At 35.7% G+C, this 20196-nt stretch overlaps 1 protein-coding gene across 1 annotated transcript in view; it reads right to left on the reverse strand.

The window, feature by feature from the left end:
• LOC107290886 (E3 SUMO-protein ligase RanBP2) overlaps positions 1–19978 on the reverse strand; it is a 36407-nt gene extending 16429 nt beyond the window's left edge. Inside the window, exons 1-19 of the mRNA XM_015819824.1 lie at positions 19840–19978; positions 15042–15109; positions 14096–14207; positions 13314–13466; positions 12556–12786; positions 11586–11731; positions 11127–11319; positions 9314–9404; positions 8753–8962; positions 8407–8585; positions 8139–8314; positions 7495–7618; positions 7010–7171; positions 5689–5826; positions 5459–5605; positions 4414–4590; positions 4250–4333; positions 2860–2995; positions 105–202 (exon numbers count right to left, since the gene is read on the reverse strand). Coding sequence (XP_015675310.1) covers positions 105–202; positions 2860–2995; positions 4250–4333; positions 4414–4590; positions 5459–5605; positions 5689–5826; positions 7010–7171; positions 7495–7618; positions 8139–8314; positions 8407–8585; positions 8753–8962; positions 9314–9404; positions 11127–11319; positions 11586–11731; positions 12556–12786; positions 13314–13466; positions 14096–14207; positions 15042–15109; positions 19840–19914 — 2700 coding nt within the window. The 5' untranslated portion in view covers positions 19915–19978. The remainder of the gene's footprint in view (positions 1–104; positions 203–2859; positions 2996–4249; positions 4334–4413; positions 4591–5458; positions 5606–5688; positions 5827–7009; positions 7172–7494; positions 7619–8138; positions 8315–8406; positions 8586–8752; positions 8963–9313; positions 9405–11126; positions 11320–11585; positions 11732–12555; positions 12787–13313; positions 13467–14095; positions 14208–15041; positions 15110–19839) is intronic.
• Between the last annotated feature and the right edge of the window lie 218 nt (positions 19979–20196).

The raw sequence follows: 20196 nt of genomic DNA on the forward strand, positions 1-20196 counted from the left end.
TTCTACTGTGTTTTGCAAACAATGTGACTGCCTCAACTTTTTTAAGATTTAATGAACAATACAATTGGAAGCTTACCCCCCTTTCCAGAAACACTGAACGTTACCTTTGTGGGAGTCACATTGGTTGCTGCTGTTCGCAGAAGATACTGAGAATTATATGCTGGTGATGGGTTGTAGTAGACTGATGGTCCTGTAGTGGCAACTGAACACACACAAAACATCAGAGTTAGAAAATTTACTTATTTCCCTGCAATTTTGCTATGTTACCATTTCATGCCATAATACGATAGCATAGCCTAATACTCAGCACTTCTGATCATTTTAAGCCAGACTTTAAGATTAAAATATCAATAAATTGAAACTATCTTAAATTCTCCTTATTCCCTAAAGAACTTCTTTTAATAAAAACCCCTCTTAAACAAACTATTATCCAATTAAAATTCCTCACTGTTGGGATATCATTATCAATCTTCAAAGAAATCTTCCTAGAACTCTTTAGTAATAGCAGCAATTTATTCAGTGTGCCATTATGATAAAGCACAATAAAGGTAAATCAAAATTATATATAATATAAATGAGTATCATGATAAATTTATGCATGTTATTTTTAAAAATAATATAAAACATAAATTCAGTATTAGCCTACAACAAATAGTAAAAAAAAAACAAATATAAAAGATTTCTACAGTTTCTCAGAGGTCTTGCAAAAAGAAACATTTTAAAGGCTTTTTTAAATTAAACTTTTAAAAAGCTTTTGAACTCTATAGGTAATTCAAGGGAGAAATCAATTCCAAAGAGTAGGAGTTAAATGAGTGAAAGCCCTAAAATGTGAGGTTGCAAAGTTATCATAAAGAGACCAATTGACCTTGACTACATTACCAAGATGAAAATAATTTCTAATCAAGTTTTTGATTAACAGTATTTGTGCATGATCCAAAAGCTCAACATCAGCAATTTGAACATTTCCAAAGGCCCATCCAAGGAAGGAAAGTAAGATATGTCAGGGAGATATTAGGAGAGATTCAGGGTCATTTAGACTCTTCAATAAGGTTTCCTTGGTTTTTTTACTAGTCTAAACTTCACTCAACCTGAACCATCAACATCTAGGAAGTCTACTATAGTCCTATGTTTGAATATCTCAATTTTAAACACAGTATTTAATATTTAGGTATTAAAAGTTAAAATCTTCTAGCAACAATCTCTATCATAATATGAAAATTTTAAGATTATTTATACTAATAAATACTCATAAAGCTACCCGTTAAGTGTTAGTTTGAACCTCACAGAAGCCTAGCCAAGAAACAATTCTTTACCTGAAATGTACAATGGAGACAATAGGAATATGACTACTAAGTACGATAACCTAACAGTATCATTAAATTTAATCCCGGTTCTTAAGAAAACCTAATCACAATTCTTACTCTCATACTTATGACAAAAGAAATATTATCATAAAATGTTCAGAGAAAGCAAACGTAAGATTGGCCTAATCTTAATATAAACGTAAGATTGGACTAATTATTAAAATTGATCAAAAAACTAACTGTTCCATTAAATTTAACCTTAGGCCTCAAGAACATCTAATCCTAACAGCAAAAGAAATATTGTCATGCTATGAAGACTGCTTGCGTTAGAACTGCCATGCTGCTTCTAGCTTGCCTACAGTTGCGAGGGGGGAGGGAAAGGTTTTGAATGCATAGGTGGATTCTATCCGGATGGGAACCAAGGCCACTGGGAATATTGTGGCGAACAGAAATGTTCTTCTCATAACAACTGCCTGAGGATTAATTGGACAATGGGACCTGACCTGTCAGAGAGGGGAGGGAAAGTTTTACTCTTTTAATTATCTTTTTCCCGCCATATTGCCAGAGCTGGTTTTCTATTCTTTAGTGCCGGTATGCTGTATCCAATAAAGTTTTGCATTAGAGATTGGAATGGCTCTGGTGTATTTACTTTGTTGGAATCCTTAGCCAGAGCCTTGACAAATATATTCTATGGGTTCTCCCAGAAAGCGCTGTCTGCTGTAACATGAGTTTAAGTCTACCATTAATCAGAAAAACTCAATGTAAAGCTAACCCTCAAATCAACCGAACTACGGAGCTCAAGGAAGTCCATGTTTACACTAACTTTAATGTCAAAACAAATTTTGTAAATTGGCTGCATTCTCAGACAGAATTCCCCACTGCAAGTTGAATTTAAGACTGCTGATAACCATAAAAATATATCCTAAAACTAACTTTTGCTCCAACCTTCACACCAAAACGAACCTGAGACCTCAAGGAAGCCTAATTTGTATCCTATCTTGATCCTACAGGCAACCATAACAAAAATACCCTTAGAGGTACCCTAATAGGCAATTCCTACTATAATAGGAAACTTAGGATGCTGCTAATAAAAAAACCCACCTAAATGGTACCCATAAAAAATTAAATGGAAGCTTAAACCTAACCTTAATAGCAAGAGAAAATTCCTCCCAGAAGCCACTCATGGACCTTTGCTGCTGACTCTGTTACACATGTTTATAAATGAGAACAACCCTTGCATCCTTGGCTGAAGGTGAATGTGTATAATTCCTTCCACTCTTTCATTTCTGAGGGTATTCTAACCATCTTAAAAAAGTACGATGTTCTCCATCTACAAATTCTAAACTGTTTATTCCACACAGCTACCCAAGTGCTTCTTGAATGGTAAGAGAGGCCTCATCACTGTGTTTCATCCCACTCAAAATGACAGTCCATTTTTTCTCTCCCCAAGATAATAGTATCTCAATATTAGTCTCTCCTACTAAATAAATTTGTTCTGTTGTGGCTTAATACACTACTGTTCCAATAAAATTCTTTATTTTCATCATGTACTTGCCAGTTAATGGTGCTCCATGAAAGTTTTGTGCTCCCTGGTACCCATCTGGCATTGTCTCTGTTGCATAGCTTTCAGCTGGCCATCGATTGGATAAATTTGTGTTAGAGTTGTTAAGTTTCATTTCTTGCATTTCATGCTATGAAAAAGCAGAGGGCTGATATCAGTGATCCTAACACCAATGTACTTTCAAAAAATCATAATACAATAGAAAAATGAAACCAAGGCATACAGCCTTCTTTAGGGAGGTAAAATTTTCATTAAAGCTACGGTGGATCTATGTGGATCATGAAAAAATAAAAAGAGGAATTCACCACAAAATGTTGGTATTAAAAATTTTGTTTATATTGAAAATTTCTAGGCTGGCCAGATCAATTCAGGCTTCAAAAAGGGAATTTCAGGGGCAACAGGGAACTCTTCTAGTAATCTGACCTCTGTATGGCTTTACCTTTTTCTGTAACACTCTACAACATTTAAGGATTATTAGACCCAAATTTGAGCATTTTAAAGCCACAATTAAACAGGAATAAGGTGTACTGAAGAACAGGGAGATGTTATCAGGTATAATTTTGTGTGAAATACAGCCTTGCATCCATAATACAGGTCCGAGAGTGATCTAATGATCTATGAATGATCTTTTGTGCTCATCTCATTCTCTCCATTCTAATATATTTTGCTCATTTTTCTCAGAATTGGAGCCTACCAAAAGAAGGAGCATGAAAACATATCCCCCTACCTTCTTCCACATCCCATTCTGGAGTCCTTGCCTTCTTTTCTAAGCTAGCCTCTCCATCCACCAGCAAGTAACATTTTGAAACAGTGGGACAGGCATGGTTATAAATATAACTCTGCATTAGCTACTTCTCTCTGCTTTCTTTTTCAACTAATTCAGCCACTGTTCCATAGTTCTGTATTAGAAAAAAAATCCAAGGGAAGCCACCAAGTTTTCAGATATCCCTATCTCCTAAATATGGATACTGTTGCTTCAGCTATATGATATTGGTCTAGGTCGGGAATCAAGTTCAGTAGCACTAATAATAATAAATCTAAGTGCAAATCAATTGTTAAAAAATATCATAATTAGTCTTCTGTCCAGCAAAGTATTTATATTAGTCAAATTTGTGATCAAAATAGTCACATTTGAATCAGATTAAGTAGGAGCTGCGGCTTCTAAATAATTTATCTACTAATTTTAAAATGAATAGCTTTAATTCAGGAATAACTATCCTCCCAAAAAAAAATCATAAATGTTGTAGGATAATATAATCATTTGCATATCATTTTTGGGAATTTTTGACACCCATCTCAATTCTGCCTGATAACATTAATGTACCATACTGCTATCCTAGAACAAAACTTGCAACTTATCTCAGTATACAATTGTTTGGTTTACCTTAATGGACTCTACTTGCTGACAGATCATCTGCAGCAGAGATTTCTGATCCTCGGCCCAGCGAGGGGGAGTTTTGGGAGAGAACTGAAAAAACAATGGTTAAACCAATTAGACTAATCAAACTAATAAAAATGCATTAGCTTTCAAATATTTGTTAGACGTACCTTGTAACTTTTACTTGGAGACAGCGAAAATGATGTGGGCGATGGTGTAGAATGTTTCACTTCTGATTCCACAGGGTGGCCCAAATTATTCACAAGACTCCTTTCTTCTCCACTATCTCCAAGATCCTGCATTATGCCTTCCAGCATCTCCTTAACTGTCCTGATGGATACAGGTAACTAGAGAAAAATTATAGTATATGTCTGATTTTAGATTCATTGGAAGTATATACTGTGTAACTGAAGAAACTGTATGTTCCGCTTTGATTAAAGCATGTGTGATTTTAGAATTTTCTACCTCACTGCATTTAGCTAATCATAGGCACTTAAACCACAGAGGTTTTATAGAAGTGCAAATATTCTAATTTACACCTTTCAGCTTTTTTTTAGTATGATTTGAAACTTCTATGATAATTTATAAATCATAATCTCTTGATTCTCACATCTCTTGAATCCAAAAGAACCATCATGGGTTATTATAATGTGTGAACCACAGCAAAATGTTAAAGCATCTAGTACATTAGAAGTCAAGTCACCTCTGGGTTGAGGCTAGGACCACTGAACAATCTTGGAAGAGCACTGGAATTCAACAGAAGTACAGAACTGAAAGGATGCATGTGCTTATGTAATGTAGAATGAGCTGAATGGGAGGAGCTCTACTAAAGTTGTTTATTTAAAAGAAAGCCTGGGATGAGCTTAAAATAGATATGTTGACTATGTGGTTTTGGAAGGGATGATCATAAAATGGAATAGTTCTTGTGTGGTGTCTATTAATTTGAAGAAACAAACCGATGGGGTAAGAACTTTAGAAGGTCTGAGAAAAGTAACTGGGTGTCGTTATGGGAAGCAGGCTTCAATTTGAGCAGGAAATTGAGTTCAAAGGAATATATATTGAAGCTCAAATGCCATCCGTCTTTGTACTCCGTTTCCATATATTAGCCTCTTTTAGGGAAGCTACAACTATGCCTACTAAGTCATCAAACCTAAAAAGTTCCCACATAGGGGTATCCCTAAGAATGCTTTTAAAAATCTAAACTAAATCATGAACCTTTTCAATGACAGATGAATCCATGCAGCTCTCATCAATTATCTTTAGGAGATAATCCCTGCTTTTTTTCAAATATTTCCTGCCTTCTTCTTGTTCTTCTGGTGACAGACCATCATTTTCGATCTCTTCAGCTTTCCTCTGGAAAATCTATCAAACCAAAAGAGATTGTCATTTTGTATGCCATTCATAAAGATGGTAGAGAGAGATCTCATTTTGAAATTCATATTTACCAAAGCAAGATTCCAATATGCAACAACATTTTTAATAGCTTCAAATGCATGCATAGCATCATCTGTTTTTCCATCAACAGCATCCAAAATAGCAAATGCTATACGTGCTTCTTCTTGATATTCTTCAACCTGAGAAACCTAAAAAAAACCCCAATTTGTTAGCTTTAACTGAACAATTTATCAGTATACAAATGTTTTATAAATGTCAAACTATGGTAACTTGAAGATACCTAAAAAACAGTGACAGAGTAACTAAACGTGTACAAGTAGTCCTAGACCAATCAAAGTTATGACCTACCTGAAAAGGGGAGACTTATGACCCTGATCCTTAGTTCCAAGATTGGATCCCTTTGTGATCCCATGATCACAATTCAGGTACTCAGCAAACAGTTATTTTCATTATCCTGACATTACCTAACCAGATTTTACAATGATTGTGCTGAAAATCATCACTTCTAGTTTTCAGTAAAACCATACCATAGTGAAGAATGGATTTGCTTAATGACCATGGTGTTTGCTTAATGACTGCGGTGCTCGTTTTACAACTGCTCTGTTGACTTAACAATCACTGCAAAAAACATTTTGACCAATCTGTTTCATGACTGTTACAACTTACGACTGTAATGGGCAGGTTCCAGGACTACTGTAATACATGCAGAAGAATTATCAAACTTGTTTCTAATTAAGCAAAATGGACAGTTCTTCACTTCTAATTCATTCTTTAAATACAGGGGAGGGCAGTTCACTGTCACAAAGACCTTGAAATCATGCTCACTAACATTTGGCATATCAATACATAAATATCTGAATATATATTTGCCTTTTTTTATCAACACCATAAGTTTCATGTATAGAAAGCACTGATATCAGTTTAGGGTAAACCATTAGTCAGTCATGGAGGACACACTTACCAATACTCTACATTATCACAAACATAAAATTCCCATAATACACAGGGATAATTTTTATACCAAATTTTAATAAACTTCAAAAAAATTCCTTATGATTGTGAATTCTACATGGTTCCAGTACACCATTCTTCAGTCAATTTAACTTTTTCAGATTATCCAGGAAAGCTGAGAAACAATGATCGTAAGTGCTTTATGACGGGATAATAACTGAAATTTTATGCAGTATGATAGTTAATTTTGTGCACATGAGCAAGAAGGATATTTAGTTTCCAGTTCTAAAGTATAGAGAATGATCTTTGCTTATAGGATGGAAGGTAAACAGGTAAAGTTAGAAGTAGAAACTGACATAACTTTAAAAAAGGGATCTGATGAAAGATGCCTAGCCCCCCCAAATTCTTAATCTTCATTACCTGAATATCTTCACTATGAAAGTGTTTGAACAATGGGTCAATAGGTTCAGAAATACTCCTCTTTTTCTTTATTGTCTCAAGCATTGGCAAAACTTTCTTCCAATAATAAACACTTCGTCCAATGTATTCTCTCTGATCATAGAAAGAATTGAGACTGCAGCCCTATGGAGTAATACAGCATAGATTATTCTTTATTAGTTGTAATTCTGTTACCTAGCTCACATTTCTCATAACTTCATAATTCTGTCCACATTGCAGAAATATATGTGAATTCTGCTCTTTTCAGTAATCATATGTAAATCTCACTAGAAATTTGTTGGAATCACTCATTATATAACTTATACTAAAACACAGTACCTATTACCTTTATTACAATAATCTGAATTTATTGTATCAGGTCTAAACATCTGTGCATTTAAATCCATGAACTGTACAAATTTAAACAATAACTTTACATTTGCTAAAAATGGTAGTAACCTACTTACTGTTTTAAGGAGACTTTTTGCCCAGTGCACTATAAGAGATGGTTGAAGACCATGTTTTCCTAAGGCCCTGAGGATGTTCAGTTCATGTTGAACCAGAAGTCTTACTTTTGCTGCTGTTCCAGGTCTGAAAATTAATATTGATACAGAAAAAATTTCAGCTGAGTAATATTTAAATTATTTTTTCTCTTTGATTAACAAGCCCACCTATTTTAAAATATAAACAAGAAATAAAAAAATAAATCTAATAGCATAAATATATAAAAGGCAGGTTTCTCAACCAAATTTTTTATTTATGACGCCAGACCAATAACAATAGCAATAGCACTTAAGACTTATATATAGCTTCACAGTGCTTTACAGCACTCTCTAAGCAATTTACAAATGTCAGCATATTGCCCCCAACAATCTGGATCTTCATTTTATTGGCCTCAGAAGGATGGATGGCTGAATCAACCTTGAGTTGGTCAAGATCGAACTCGTGGCAATGGGTAGAGTTAGCCTGCAATACTGCATTTCTGATAAAATTAAGAACCCACTTGTACTGAACAATCTGAAGATAGTGAAGAAACAAAATCAAATGTTGACCACTGAATAAAAGTTACTATGACATATCCACAAGAACATCTACTAGCTAGACTACTTACACCGCTTGCTTATGAATGAGTGTATAAACCGCATCCCACCAGGCTCTTTGTCTTTCAGTACAAAGTTGCTTGCATATTGGCAGTGGCAGGAATCGAGGCTGATATTCAGTGTACTTAGTATTAAACTTCTCTTGTAATTGCAAGTGACTGGTAAAAATCACCCCAAGTAAAAATACCTGTTCATAAAATACACATGTTAAATTGTATTAAAAACACAGTATATGCTCACGGTATTTCAGTAAACTCAATATAGAAAACGTTTTCTTACTTCAAGATCCAGCATACAGATGGACTCAGGAGCATTGGTTTCAAGTCTTGATGTCTCCTGGGGCAAATGGAAAAGCTGCTTTAGCCATTTACGAATGGCTGGCACAGCTGGTGCAGAATTCCATTGCAGACCAAGCCACGTGATGTGCTGGAGACTACCATCATGTGCTCTAATGGCACCTATGAAAAAAAAAATATGACTTCTGAAGACATATGACACAACGTAATAATAAAGGAATGAAAATAGTATTTTTATTTAAAAATACTTCTAATCACAGTTTAATTAACTGTACTTTATGTATGTAGTATACATTAAAAAAATTAAGCATTCAAATCAAATATCTTACCAATATCATATCTAGCTAGTTCTATGCATTCCGGAGTCTGTGCACCAACATTTTTGATATCGTCTGTGCCAAGAAATGAGTTCTCTTTAGAGAAAGCATCCCCAAAGAGAGCATAAAATAAAGCCGAGTGTCCACTCTCATTTGCAAATGACTCAACGACCTCTGTTAAAAAGTCCTGTTTGCCATAGCTTAGGTTTAATAGCATATAGCCTGAAAAATAAAGAGACAGTGATTAATTACAATAGATTCTATTGCGCCAAAAACTAATTAGAACTCTGTAACTTCAATTCAGAGACCTTAGTTTTAAATTTAAAATATGTTTAACATTAGTAAGGAATATAAGTCTAAAAATATCCCAAATAGAAATGTGATCTATTCTCACTGAGGGGATAGACTATTCTCAAGATAATTAGATTTTTATCACTTTCTAAACCAATGAAATCACTTAATATTTTAGAATTGTGACAATTACTTAAAACTTCTTCAACTTTCAACAATTGCATATTTTGCCTGATGTTGCACTGATTAATTCCACAAAACTGCTATTTTAATTTATATTACCAGATTGGCTTTGTCGGTCACAGGCTAACATTTCCAACTTTTCTTGTTCAGCATGATCTCCTTTTATTAGTTTTGACTTTGGTCTTGGAACCTGTTAGAAATTATAGACAAATATAGGGAATTCCTTTGGCAGAAAAATATATTTTCTTTCCACAAACTTCAGATATTCTGGACAGTCATAAAACCTTACTATATTACAGGCTGAAAACAGCACTCATTTTGATTTTCTGGTACAACCGATAGGTTTACTGGATGCAGAATTATCTCAATCTCATAAAAAAAAAAACCAGAACTTAGTACAGTAAGGATTATTTTTGCACTTGAAGGCACAATTAATGAAGAGAGCCTAAGGAAAGTTTAGAACATAGGGAAAATACAGGAAATATAAACCAAGACACACCTCCCACCCCAAATAAAGAGACTCAAGAAGAAATCCACATAGATCCAAGAAGAGGAGAAATAGAGATGAGCCACACTCTTTTGTTTCTCATTCCATCATTCTCCCCTTAACATCCCCATTTAGGTTGCATTATCCTTCTGCAACCAGGAGATTCCTTTGCGATAGTGGTGAATATTGGTAGTTGATTGTAGAATGAGGGTGAAGGTTCATTCTCCGAGCTTGTGAGTTGGTTTCCGAATGTTTCGTTACCAGGCTAGGTAACGTCTTCAGCAGAATTTAGGGGATGTCAGTCTTCTTTTGCTTATAAGGGCTTTGTATGGCCAGTAGGTCTTGTGATGGGAGGGTGACATCAACTGAGGGTTTGCCAGCAAGATACAGGAAGAGGACATTCTTTTTCTTATACCTTGCTGGTAAACTATTTCAAACTATTTCTGAAAAGCTATTTCCCATCGTTTCATCCTAGTCCAGTGGTGGCGAACCTATGGCACGCGTGCCAGATGCGGCACTCAGAGCCCTCTATGTGGGCACGCGCGCCATGCCCCGGAGATGGCAACCGTCCCTCTTCAACCAGCCGCCTGCTAACTCACGGAGGTCCCACATGGCCAGATGCATCCCAGCACCCATGCGCTCGCTGGTCTCTGTGTGCAGGGGGCTGATGGTGTCAGGCAGCAGCTGCCCCGGCCCCTGCCTCATCTTGCCCTGTGACAATGGCACCCCCGCCCTGCCTCGCCTCACCCCGCAGGACGAGCCTCCTGCCCACCGCCCCACCTGCCAGAGACCCCCTGGATCTCATCCAACTCTGCCCGGCCCCCACAGGCGTCCCTCCCCACCAGCAACATCGAGGTGATCATGCCCACCCCCACCCAATCTGCCATGACCACCACAGATACGCCCATCCAGTGGGCCACGCCCACCTGGCAATAAATAAGTGGGTTTTGGGTTGCAGTTTGGGTACTCGGTCTCTAAAAGGTTCGCCATCACTGTCCTAGTCATTCTGCTTGGACACCAGAGTAGAATATATGCCTCAGCCTGGAGAAAGTATACAAAGAGGCAATCAGGGAGAAAAAAAAATCTCTTCACATTTCTAATTTTATCTCCAGAGAGGATGTGAATAAGAACGTATTTCTTTAAGTCCTACTCTCAGTCCTACTCTTTTCAAACTGCTGTCTTTCTATTTCTGTGGAAGAGAAATAATGGGCAGAGAAATGGGAATGGCAAAACTCTAAAGTTGTTGAAATATGCCTTTCTGTGTACCACTATATACACAGGCAATACATGTCACTATACCAACTTGGAAAAGAAAATGTATGCAAAAATAAGGACTGATCCAAGTTTTGTCCCCACCATTTCCATAGTATACACAATACAAACCATGTAAATGATCTGAACAGAGAGCTGTTTAAAACAGTTTACCTGAAAAGCATGAAGATAACACAAAGCTGCCAGTTCAGAAACAGCTCTCCATTGCATCTCACTTTCCTGGGCCATTTTCAGCAGCAGAGTTCCAGCATGCATATAGAAATGTCCTCTCATCTCCAGGAAAGTGACAGAAAGTTCATCACTTCCATCTGCATGTGATTTTACCAAATGAAGTGTATGATCAAAGCTACAAAAAAAACAACAACAAAAAAACAGTAACAGGTAAAAATAGCATTTGGTCATATTACAAAAAATAAGTTGGTTCAACATTGCAAATATGTAGAGAGAAACATACGTAACGCCCCCCCCCCCCAAGAAACATGACAAAGTGATTGATAAAATATTAGACTGGACAAAGGGCCATTACTGAAGAGACAGCATAGAAACACAATGCTTCTGGATCAAAAAGGGACAGAATTTGAAGAGTTCTATAAGATATGCAAAGTGAAGTACCTTTCAAGTGATTCTCTACTTTCTTTTACATTTCTAGCAGAAAGTTTCATTACCACCAGATTACAGTATGCCAGTAAAAGATCCCTTTGAATCTTTCTCCAACTAGTTTTATCTGATTCAGAGTCTTCTACAGATTCCAGATATTCCTATAGGAAATAATTCAAAGTAAGAAACAACATTGTGATACCATTTAAACATCAGATTTTCATTACATTTCATTATGCAAAGACAGACCTTAGTTCGCTCTGAATCAATTCAATAATATTTATATAAAGTAACTGGATATGCAGGTTATAGAAATTATTTTTTAAAGGGACAGCTAAAAGCTGATTTTTGGAACTGTGCCTCACTACTCCATTTAAATGCCTAAGAAACATTTAAGGTCTGGGAAGAGTGTTATTCCCAACAGACTCATCTGAAACAAGGAATGCTACTATATCTGCCTCAATAGCTTAGGGTCAACCACAATGTAGCTCATGGAAACAAATTCTATTTTACACAGGATAAAGTAAAATATCCTGGATCCCAAGCACTGCAAGCAGGAAAAAAATAGCCACTAGACACATTCCACAGATGCTTCATAAATTCATTGATATTCTGTTTTAGAGCTGTTTTATGCTTTTGCTTCAGGCTATAAATTCAACCTTTTTTGCATAATGTTCTAGGGTAGACAGGCAATGGATGTTTCCCAGATATTTTATATTTCAGCTCCATAAATCTCTTACCATTGGCCACACTGTTTAGAATTGGCAGTTTTAAGTTCAAAACATCTTTAACCTATGAAGCCATTTAAGAACTGAAATAACAACATCTGGGAATAACCACGAGATATCATTACCACAATAACAACTGTAGCTATGTAAAACTAAACTATCTTTATTTGCTTGCTCAAGCTAAAGCAAGAATGAATGCTAGAATATTTCCTACAGAATATTTTTTTCAATATCTGTAAGAACACAAGTAAACAAACCTTAAATGTTTGAACAACACAGGAACACCATTCCAAATTTGACTGTAAGGATATTTTCTTCTCTGCTTCCTGGCAATGTGCCACAGCATCTCCAAGCCTGTTATTTGACCGATATAATTTTACTAATCTGATATTAACATATACATCATCTGGTCTAGTGTATAATTCTGTTTGAATCAAGTCAAAAAGTTGATTCCATCCATTTTCACTTGTACGATCCAGGAGGCTTTCCTGTACCAAAGATAAAAAAGGTAGAGTTTTCACATTTTTTAAAAGCATGACCATTTGAAAAATAAATAATATCATTTTGGGGTATTTTTTTCTAGAAAATGGCAGTTAAAATGTACTCATTTAAATATGTAGTTTTTAATATTGATTACAACATAAAAATGATCAAGGAATCCACTGCGGTTTGAAGAGGTAATATTATTGCTATGTAGCACTAAATTTGCTTTTCAAAATTAGTAAAAAATCTCCAGATTATATAAGCAATTTTGATAAACCATTAGGTTATTGCCAGATTTAATTTTGCTTATAACATCTAGAACTTCTGATCAAAACTTGTGTTTATCACATTCAGTCTATACACTATCATTTATTTGTTGCCTGCTGCAATTTTGCAGCTATCAATGAATATGTTATAATCAAAACAGGAATTAGACTAAAGCAACATACAATCCAATGCCCCCCAAAATATTGAGACCACTTGGGGATTATATAATGATGTCATGTTACACACAGATATACAAAAAAATTACCTTCAACCGGAAAATTGAAGGACTTCCAGGAAAAAGTTTGGCTGCTCTCTCAACCCAGTATTTTGCTCTTCCATCAATAATGTCAGTACTACATAGCAGTTCTGCAATCTTCAATACAAGATCTTTCTGTGTTGGATTCAATTCTACTGAACGCTAAAGCCCCAATTAAAATGATGAAATATGTGTTCAATTAGGTTTTGAAATATACACCAAGACATTAAAGAGACATTAAAAGTATGTGAATATGTATAATTATGTTAGACTGAAATATAAAGGTAGAAAATATTAACATTGGGCAGTAATTCTTCCTATGCAGTTTTTACATCATACTAAATATAGTTTTACAAAAGAATTCCAAACAGTGGTACGCTCTTTTCCAGGACAAGAGTCATGTACAATCTACAAATGAAGTATCAGTGGATGCATTTAGAAAGAGTAGACTGACCAGGAAAAAAAATTCCTAGACTTAATTTAATTACTATTAACTCTGAGACCTGCAGTAACATTTGGGCAATCTATACACCATTGAGGAGCCACAAGATACAAATTTTCTAGGCTTGAGAAATACTGAACGCTTAACAAATCTTTGATGAAATAAATACTTTATGTTTAAGTACTGCCACTTTTGGAAGCAGCACCTTTTATTGGGCATCGGGTATTAGAAAGGTATACTTAACAATTCTGTTACCATTAAATGAAATATTCAAAATATAGTTTATTATTTAAACATACTTTAACCACTAACACCAATGTAGAAAAAGCACCAACTCATAATTTCTTACTTTATAACAGCCTACTGCTTTTTCAATATTATTTTCCGCTTCGTACAGCTGTCCCAAGAATTTGTGTGCTTTTGGATCTCTTTCTTGGACACTGAGATATATAGATATATACCTTTGGAAAAACACAGCATGTTAACATTGTGGCAATTGATGACAAAATCAGATCAGTCAGGACAAATTATACCATTAGTTTTGTAATTTCTCTTTAAAGTAGGACTAGCAGCACTGAGGTTTATATAAGTTCAGTTATCCAAAATCACAGTACTTGATATTAAGTAATGTATATCATTAATTTTGCATATAGTAAAATGACAGCACCGTGGTAGAGCTACTGCACCATAAAATAAATTGAAAAGCTGGAAACCCTTTTAGATCTTCAACAAAATCTTAAAAATACAAACAAAGCCTTAATTTAACACTGATGGGAGTAAGGGATGTCCGTTAAAGATGGATGTTCATTAGCCAAGTGGTTTTTTTTAATGCCCAAAACACATTCACAGATTAAAAACAGAAACGGAATTCAAGTGGCCGCCAAAGGGCCAGCACGATACAAGATGGGCGGCAAATAAATTTAATAATAAAATGAATAAATAAATGATACACAAACATTCAAGCGCCACTGCTGAAGATCTCTTTAGCAATCACAGATGCAACAAACTGGCATGCCAATGACATGTTACAGCCATGTGAAAACCATGTGAAAGATGAGGATCAAATCTAAGAAACTCTGGAGCTAAAATGATCCCTAGTGTTACTTCTGGGTGACCAGAAACCAGAAGTCCTTTAGAAGCAGTGAATCAATCAGTGGCATACAGCACACTAAGCATTAGGGAGTTTCAAAATGTAATGCTCTCAAGACCCAGATTTTTTCTGTTAAATGTGAAGCCTCTTGAATCTAAAGTTTGCTTATGTGTTATTTTGAAGAATATTTAAACAAATGTATTACCTTTTAGCAAGTTCATATTCCTTTGCTTCATAATACAGCTTAGCAAAAAAGAATCCTTTCATGGATTTCTAAGAAGAAACAAGCAGCTTCTATTAAAATATTGCTTTTGACTCAGAAAATGGAACATTCAGAATTCTATGCACATATTCCTATTTTAAGTATTGTACACATACACATTCTATATAAGGAAAGTTCATTCCTAAAAGGGCTGCATTCAGATGTTTGAAAGAAATTACAAACACATTTAGACTAAATGTTAATTTCTGTTCATTGCTATGACTTTTTAAAGTGTTTATATTGATCATATTTTCCTTTATAAAGTTTATTCTTTATTAATCTTATTTAGCAGCAATTATCCACCATGTGAAAATATGAACAGTCAGGCTTTTTGCTTCTTAAATCTTAAATGTAAAAAGTCATATGAAAAGCTGTTTGTGGTTTCTCTACAAGCCCATATGAACAAAAACTCAAACTGCAAATTCATCTATTCACCTCACTTAAGAGAACACTTACTTAAACCATAAGATTTATCAAACTTGTACACCCAAGGTAGATAGACATTATTCAAACACTAAACAATCTAAACAAATATTCAAGATTACACTAACAAAGAGTTACACAATTTTCTGTATTCTTTTTGCTGACATAATTTTACATGTTAATGTCATAAATCCATGTGAAAGATGAGGATCTGCAGATTTGGTAGCCCTATTGTTATTTTGAATGTTTTAGTTACAAATCTCTTGTTTACACTATTATAAAAGCATGATATATTCTTATTTTAGATCAGAGAAGACTCATTTATTCCAAATCTTATTTTCTGTTAATTTTAAAAAACTAGTTCCGAGGTTCTCCAACTGTTTTGGGCTGACAGATATTTAGAATTTTCAGATACTATTATGGGCAATCTCAGAAAATGGCTGTATTGGGGCTTCCAGTTTTGCGCAGTTAGCGCGACAGCCGAAGGATTGCGGGGCTCAGCGCTACAGCTGATTTCTTTCTGTTTGGGGACCCTAAATGGGCCAAAAGCCACCCTGGAGGGGTGGCAAAGAAGGAGGGAATCCCCACCGATCCTGGGGAGACAGCAGTCGATCTGAACGTCCGGGGAAAGCTCTCCAGAAACCAACAGAAGAAAGGCTAGCGTCATCTGTGAGTCTAGCCCAAGCTACATACAGCTGAAGCCAAAAAGCACTAAATTAAGCGATAATAAACAGTGTGATTGAACTGGGTAAGAATATTGATTCTCTCTTCTATCTGACTTATTTTCTGAAAAAAAAAAAAAAAAGAAGAAGTAAAAATCCTCCGAAAGTGAGAGGGGTGGGGGTCTTTGTTCCACCCTCCTCTAAATGGAAGCGGTGAATTAAATTTATGGGGAATAAAAATACACAGAAATAAAATTTATAAGATTTAAACTTGGAAAATCGATGGAATTTATTAAGTTTCTTGGAGAAAGATTATTGATGGAGATAAAGGAGTTATTTGTTTTGAAAATTGAAAGATGGGCTGGTGATGACATCTAGTGGTGGATGAAAATACTGCCCTAAATATACAGCCCAGAAAAAAACTTGTTATTGTGACCTTCAAAGCTTTAACCAAACAGGGAACAGCTGTAAATACAAGAAAAGAAAACATTATGGACTATCTCTATAAAATTTAGAAAAAAATCGACCTTCCTGGACTATAAATATTTTTTAAACTGTAACTTTAAAGCGAATGGCAGAGAAAGGATTTTTGGTCATTATTGAACATCAGAGGTCTGCAGAAAGAATATATAAAATAAATACTTTCCAGGAGGAAATGTATGTTATATTACAACAAATACAAATGACATTAATTTCAAACCACGAGGAAATTAAAAATGAATTTGAAAATTTAAATGAATGCATTCTCAATTTAACATCACAACCAATAAATGATCAGAAAACAAAAGAGAGAGAGATCATGTAAAGCAGACAACTGAATATAAACTAGTGGAAAGAAACTTTGAGATGGAATTTAATAATGGAAGGATTCAGGTGGACAAAAGCTTCCAGGTAATACTGGACAAGGAAAAGACAACCTATACGTCAAGAATTCAAGAATTTGAGAGAAAAAAGGTGATGGGAAAAACTAAGAGAGAAAGAAAGAAAAAGATTTCTGAGGAATATTTTCACAAAAATACTTTAATTGACTTAGCTTTTGTACTGACAACATCTACAAAACCATGGGAAGATCTTGGGGTTCAACGGAACATACTGACTAGGAAAACTGTTTGGCAAAAAAAAGGGTTAAAGTCAGAATTAAGAAATTAGATGATGGGATTCGTTTGATGGAATATTTAAAGATTAAATACTTGTTTGAATATGGTTAAAGAAATAAAATTTTGGATACAAATGAATCTCAGCTTAGGAGGAATAGGCTCCTTAAGCAATACAGTATTTTTTACATATGATATGAGAAATATAAAAATGTGTGGGAAGATTTATATGAGGGAAATGTATTAAATATTTAAATATAATGGACTTTGAAGATTTGAATATGTTTAAAAAAATGAAACATTGATTATTAAGGTATTTTAGTTTAAGAGGGATATGTTTTTATTTTTTAGATAGTATATTATTTCTGACCTTTCTCCTTTCTATTTCACGATATGAAAAATGCAAGTGTTGGGATGGTTGATTTGAGGAAAAATATTTCAATATATAAGTGTAATTAATCTAAGAAAATTTTAAAAAGTAAAAATGCTTTCTTTTGAATATTGTGGGGAAAATACATTTAAATGAGAACTCTGAAAACAGGATCTATGACAAGGTGATCTAGACAATTAATTAGAAAAGAAGCTTAATAATGAAGTGGAGAATATTTGTAGACATTTGTTATTTTTCAAAAAAATTACCAAGAAATGTTCTAATTTAAGGTTGATAAAAGAGAATATTATTGGAAGAGAAATTCAAGAAAAATTACTATGTGGAATATGGAACCATAAAAATTAAATGTGATTATTTGTAAATGCAAACCTAGACAACACTGTTTACCAAATATTAATGGTGATATGTAAAAAACAACAACACACACACACATACATATAAAATGGCTATATGGATCGCTAAACCAAAAGTCATTATCCCAAGGTAAATTTGTGAGGGTGTTTCAAACGGCTACCTACTCTCCACTTTAGTATTTTTCTTGGGAAGCAAGAGGTAAAGGTGGTCACGAAACAGACACCACAAGTAATATTAGAACTCTATTTTACTGATATGTTATAATAACAAACTTCGAAAGCCTGTCATTTTCTCCTTTCCTCCCTATCAGAAAGTCAAGGCAAGACAATTCTGAGTTTCCTTCTCATATCTTGGTGTTTATTCAGGCAAATTCATGTTTTCTTAATGACTGTCACATAGTTTCAAGAAAAGTATTAGGTTGCAACCACCTACCATGTTACTGTCTAAAAATTTTACATAAATATTTTATGCTTAAATAAGAACTTATGCTTTGAAGCATGACACCCCATTTTTAGAAAGTCAATGAAACAGTAAGTAGTAGATGGAATAGACACGGGGTTGGCAACCTTGGCTCTTTTATGACTCGTGGACTTCAACTCCCAGAATTCCTGAGCCAGCGAGTTGAAGTCCACGAGTCATAAAAGAGCCAAGGTTGCCTACCCCTGGAATAGACAATTTAGTGATGCCAAGGATCACTGAACTTATAGATGAATGCCTTATTACCTACCTAGGTAATATTTTTAAAATGATAACTTTTGTGGGGCAAACTGCCTAATGCAAATCTGAAATGAAGAAAGCATATCATCATTTGGTAATGAAAGAAGATGATACACCATTCCAATTCTCTAGCCATTATCATCACCTGACCTGTCCTGGTTAATGTCAACTCCAAGAGAATCCCCCCTCCCGAGGTTGGGTCCCATTACAGAAGGTTGGTTGCAAAACTTTCTTATAGTATTTCTACCTTGTCCTAGTTGTGTCTCAAAAGAATTTCTAGATGCAAATAAAAATGGCATAACATGAAGATGACATCTTCCAGCAGTTTCACGTTGCAAGTAAGATGTGCAGAGGATAAGGCAGCCCTAAGCCAGTGGCCACAAAAAAAGACAATCCCCTTGCAGGACTGACTTTCTCAAGACTAAAACTTCTGTAATCCTACATGCTCAAAGCCATTCTGAACGGACGGCTACCACATTGGTATCATTAAAGCCCAGACAAATCAACACAATGGCATTCTTCCCTTCACTCCTAGGAAAATCGCCCACTAGGATCATTTTAGTCCTGAATTAAAGCTGAGACTCAAAGAATTAGTGAAATTTTGCTTGGCTTTTTCTGGACTGCTGTTGTTTTCTATTTGACAGATTTTTATATCAGATATACCAATGTTTCTCAACCTTGACAATTTGAAGGCATGCGGACTTCAACTCCCAGAATTCCACAGCCAGCAATGCTGGCTGTGGAATTCTGGGAGTTGAAGTCCACATGCCTTAAAATTGTCAAGGTTGAGAAACACTGAGATATACGAAGAGCCAACTGAGTTCAAAGCCCAACCATCAGAAACTTAGAAGTCGCAGTTGACTCATCCTGATTTTAGCCCCGGAAAAGACGCAGCATATGGTCGCTTCCGCCCCCCCACCTTCCGTTCCCCAAGAGGCGCAGCGTCCAGTCTTCCGCGCACATGCGGCACCTCCTTCGTTAATTGGACAATTCGAAAAAAAGCCGCCGAGAAATCCAATCAACGGCCGTTGTTGAACGTCTAGGAACGGGGGGGGGGAGAGGCGGAAAGCATCCGCCCCCACGTAATTGCCTTCACTCACCTCCTTCGGCGAAGGGGACGAGGCCTGCAAGGAGGAAACATAGCGGTCGATTTCCACCCTGGTACGTCTCATCATGGTGGCGACCGAAGGCGGCTCCGGCAGCGCCCAGACCGCAGCGTCCTTCTCGGCAGACGCGGCCGAGAGAAGGAGCCCAACTGAGCCGTAGCTAGACTGAAAGCAATCACCTCTTCCAGAATGGTGACGCCAACAGACGCGCTAGCTCGCGCAGAACTAAATACCGCTGGTACGTCAGCAGGATCGCGACGGAAAGAAGCCGGAAGGGAGCGGAAGTGACCTTCATAGGCGTCGCATTTCATAGAAATTAAAAAAAAAAAAAAACCCTCTCATTTTCGTGCT

Source organism: Protobothrops mucrosquamatus, unplaced genomic scaffold, assembly GCF_001527695.2.
Source record: "Protobothrops mucrosquamatus isolate PMUCROS unplaced genomic scaffold, P.Mucros_1.0 scaffold995, whole genome shotgun sequence".
Taxonomy (NCBI): Eukaryota; Metazoa; Chordata; class Lepidosauria; order Squamata; family Viperidae; genus Protobothrops; species Protobothrops mucrosquamatus.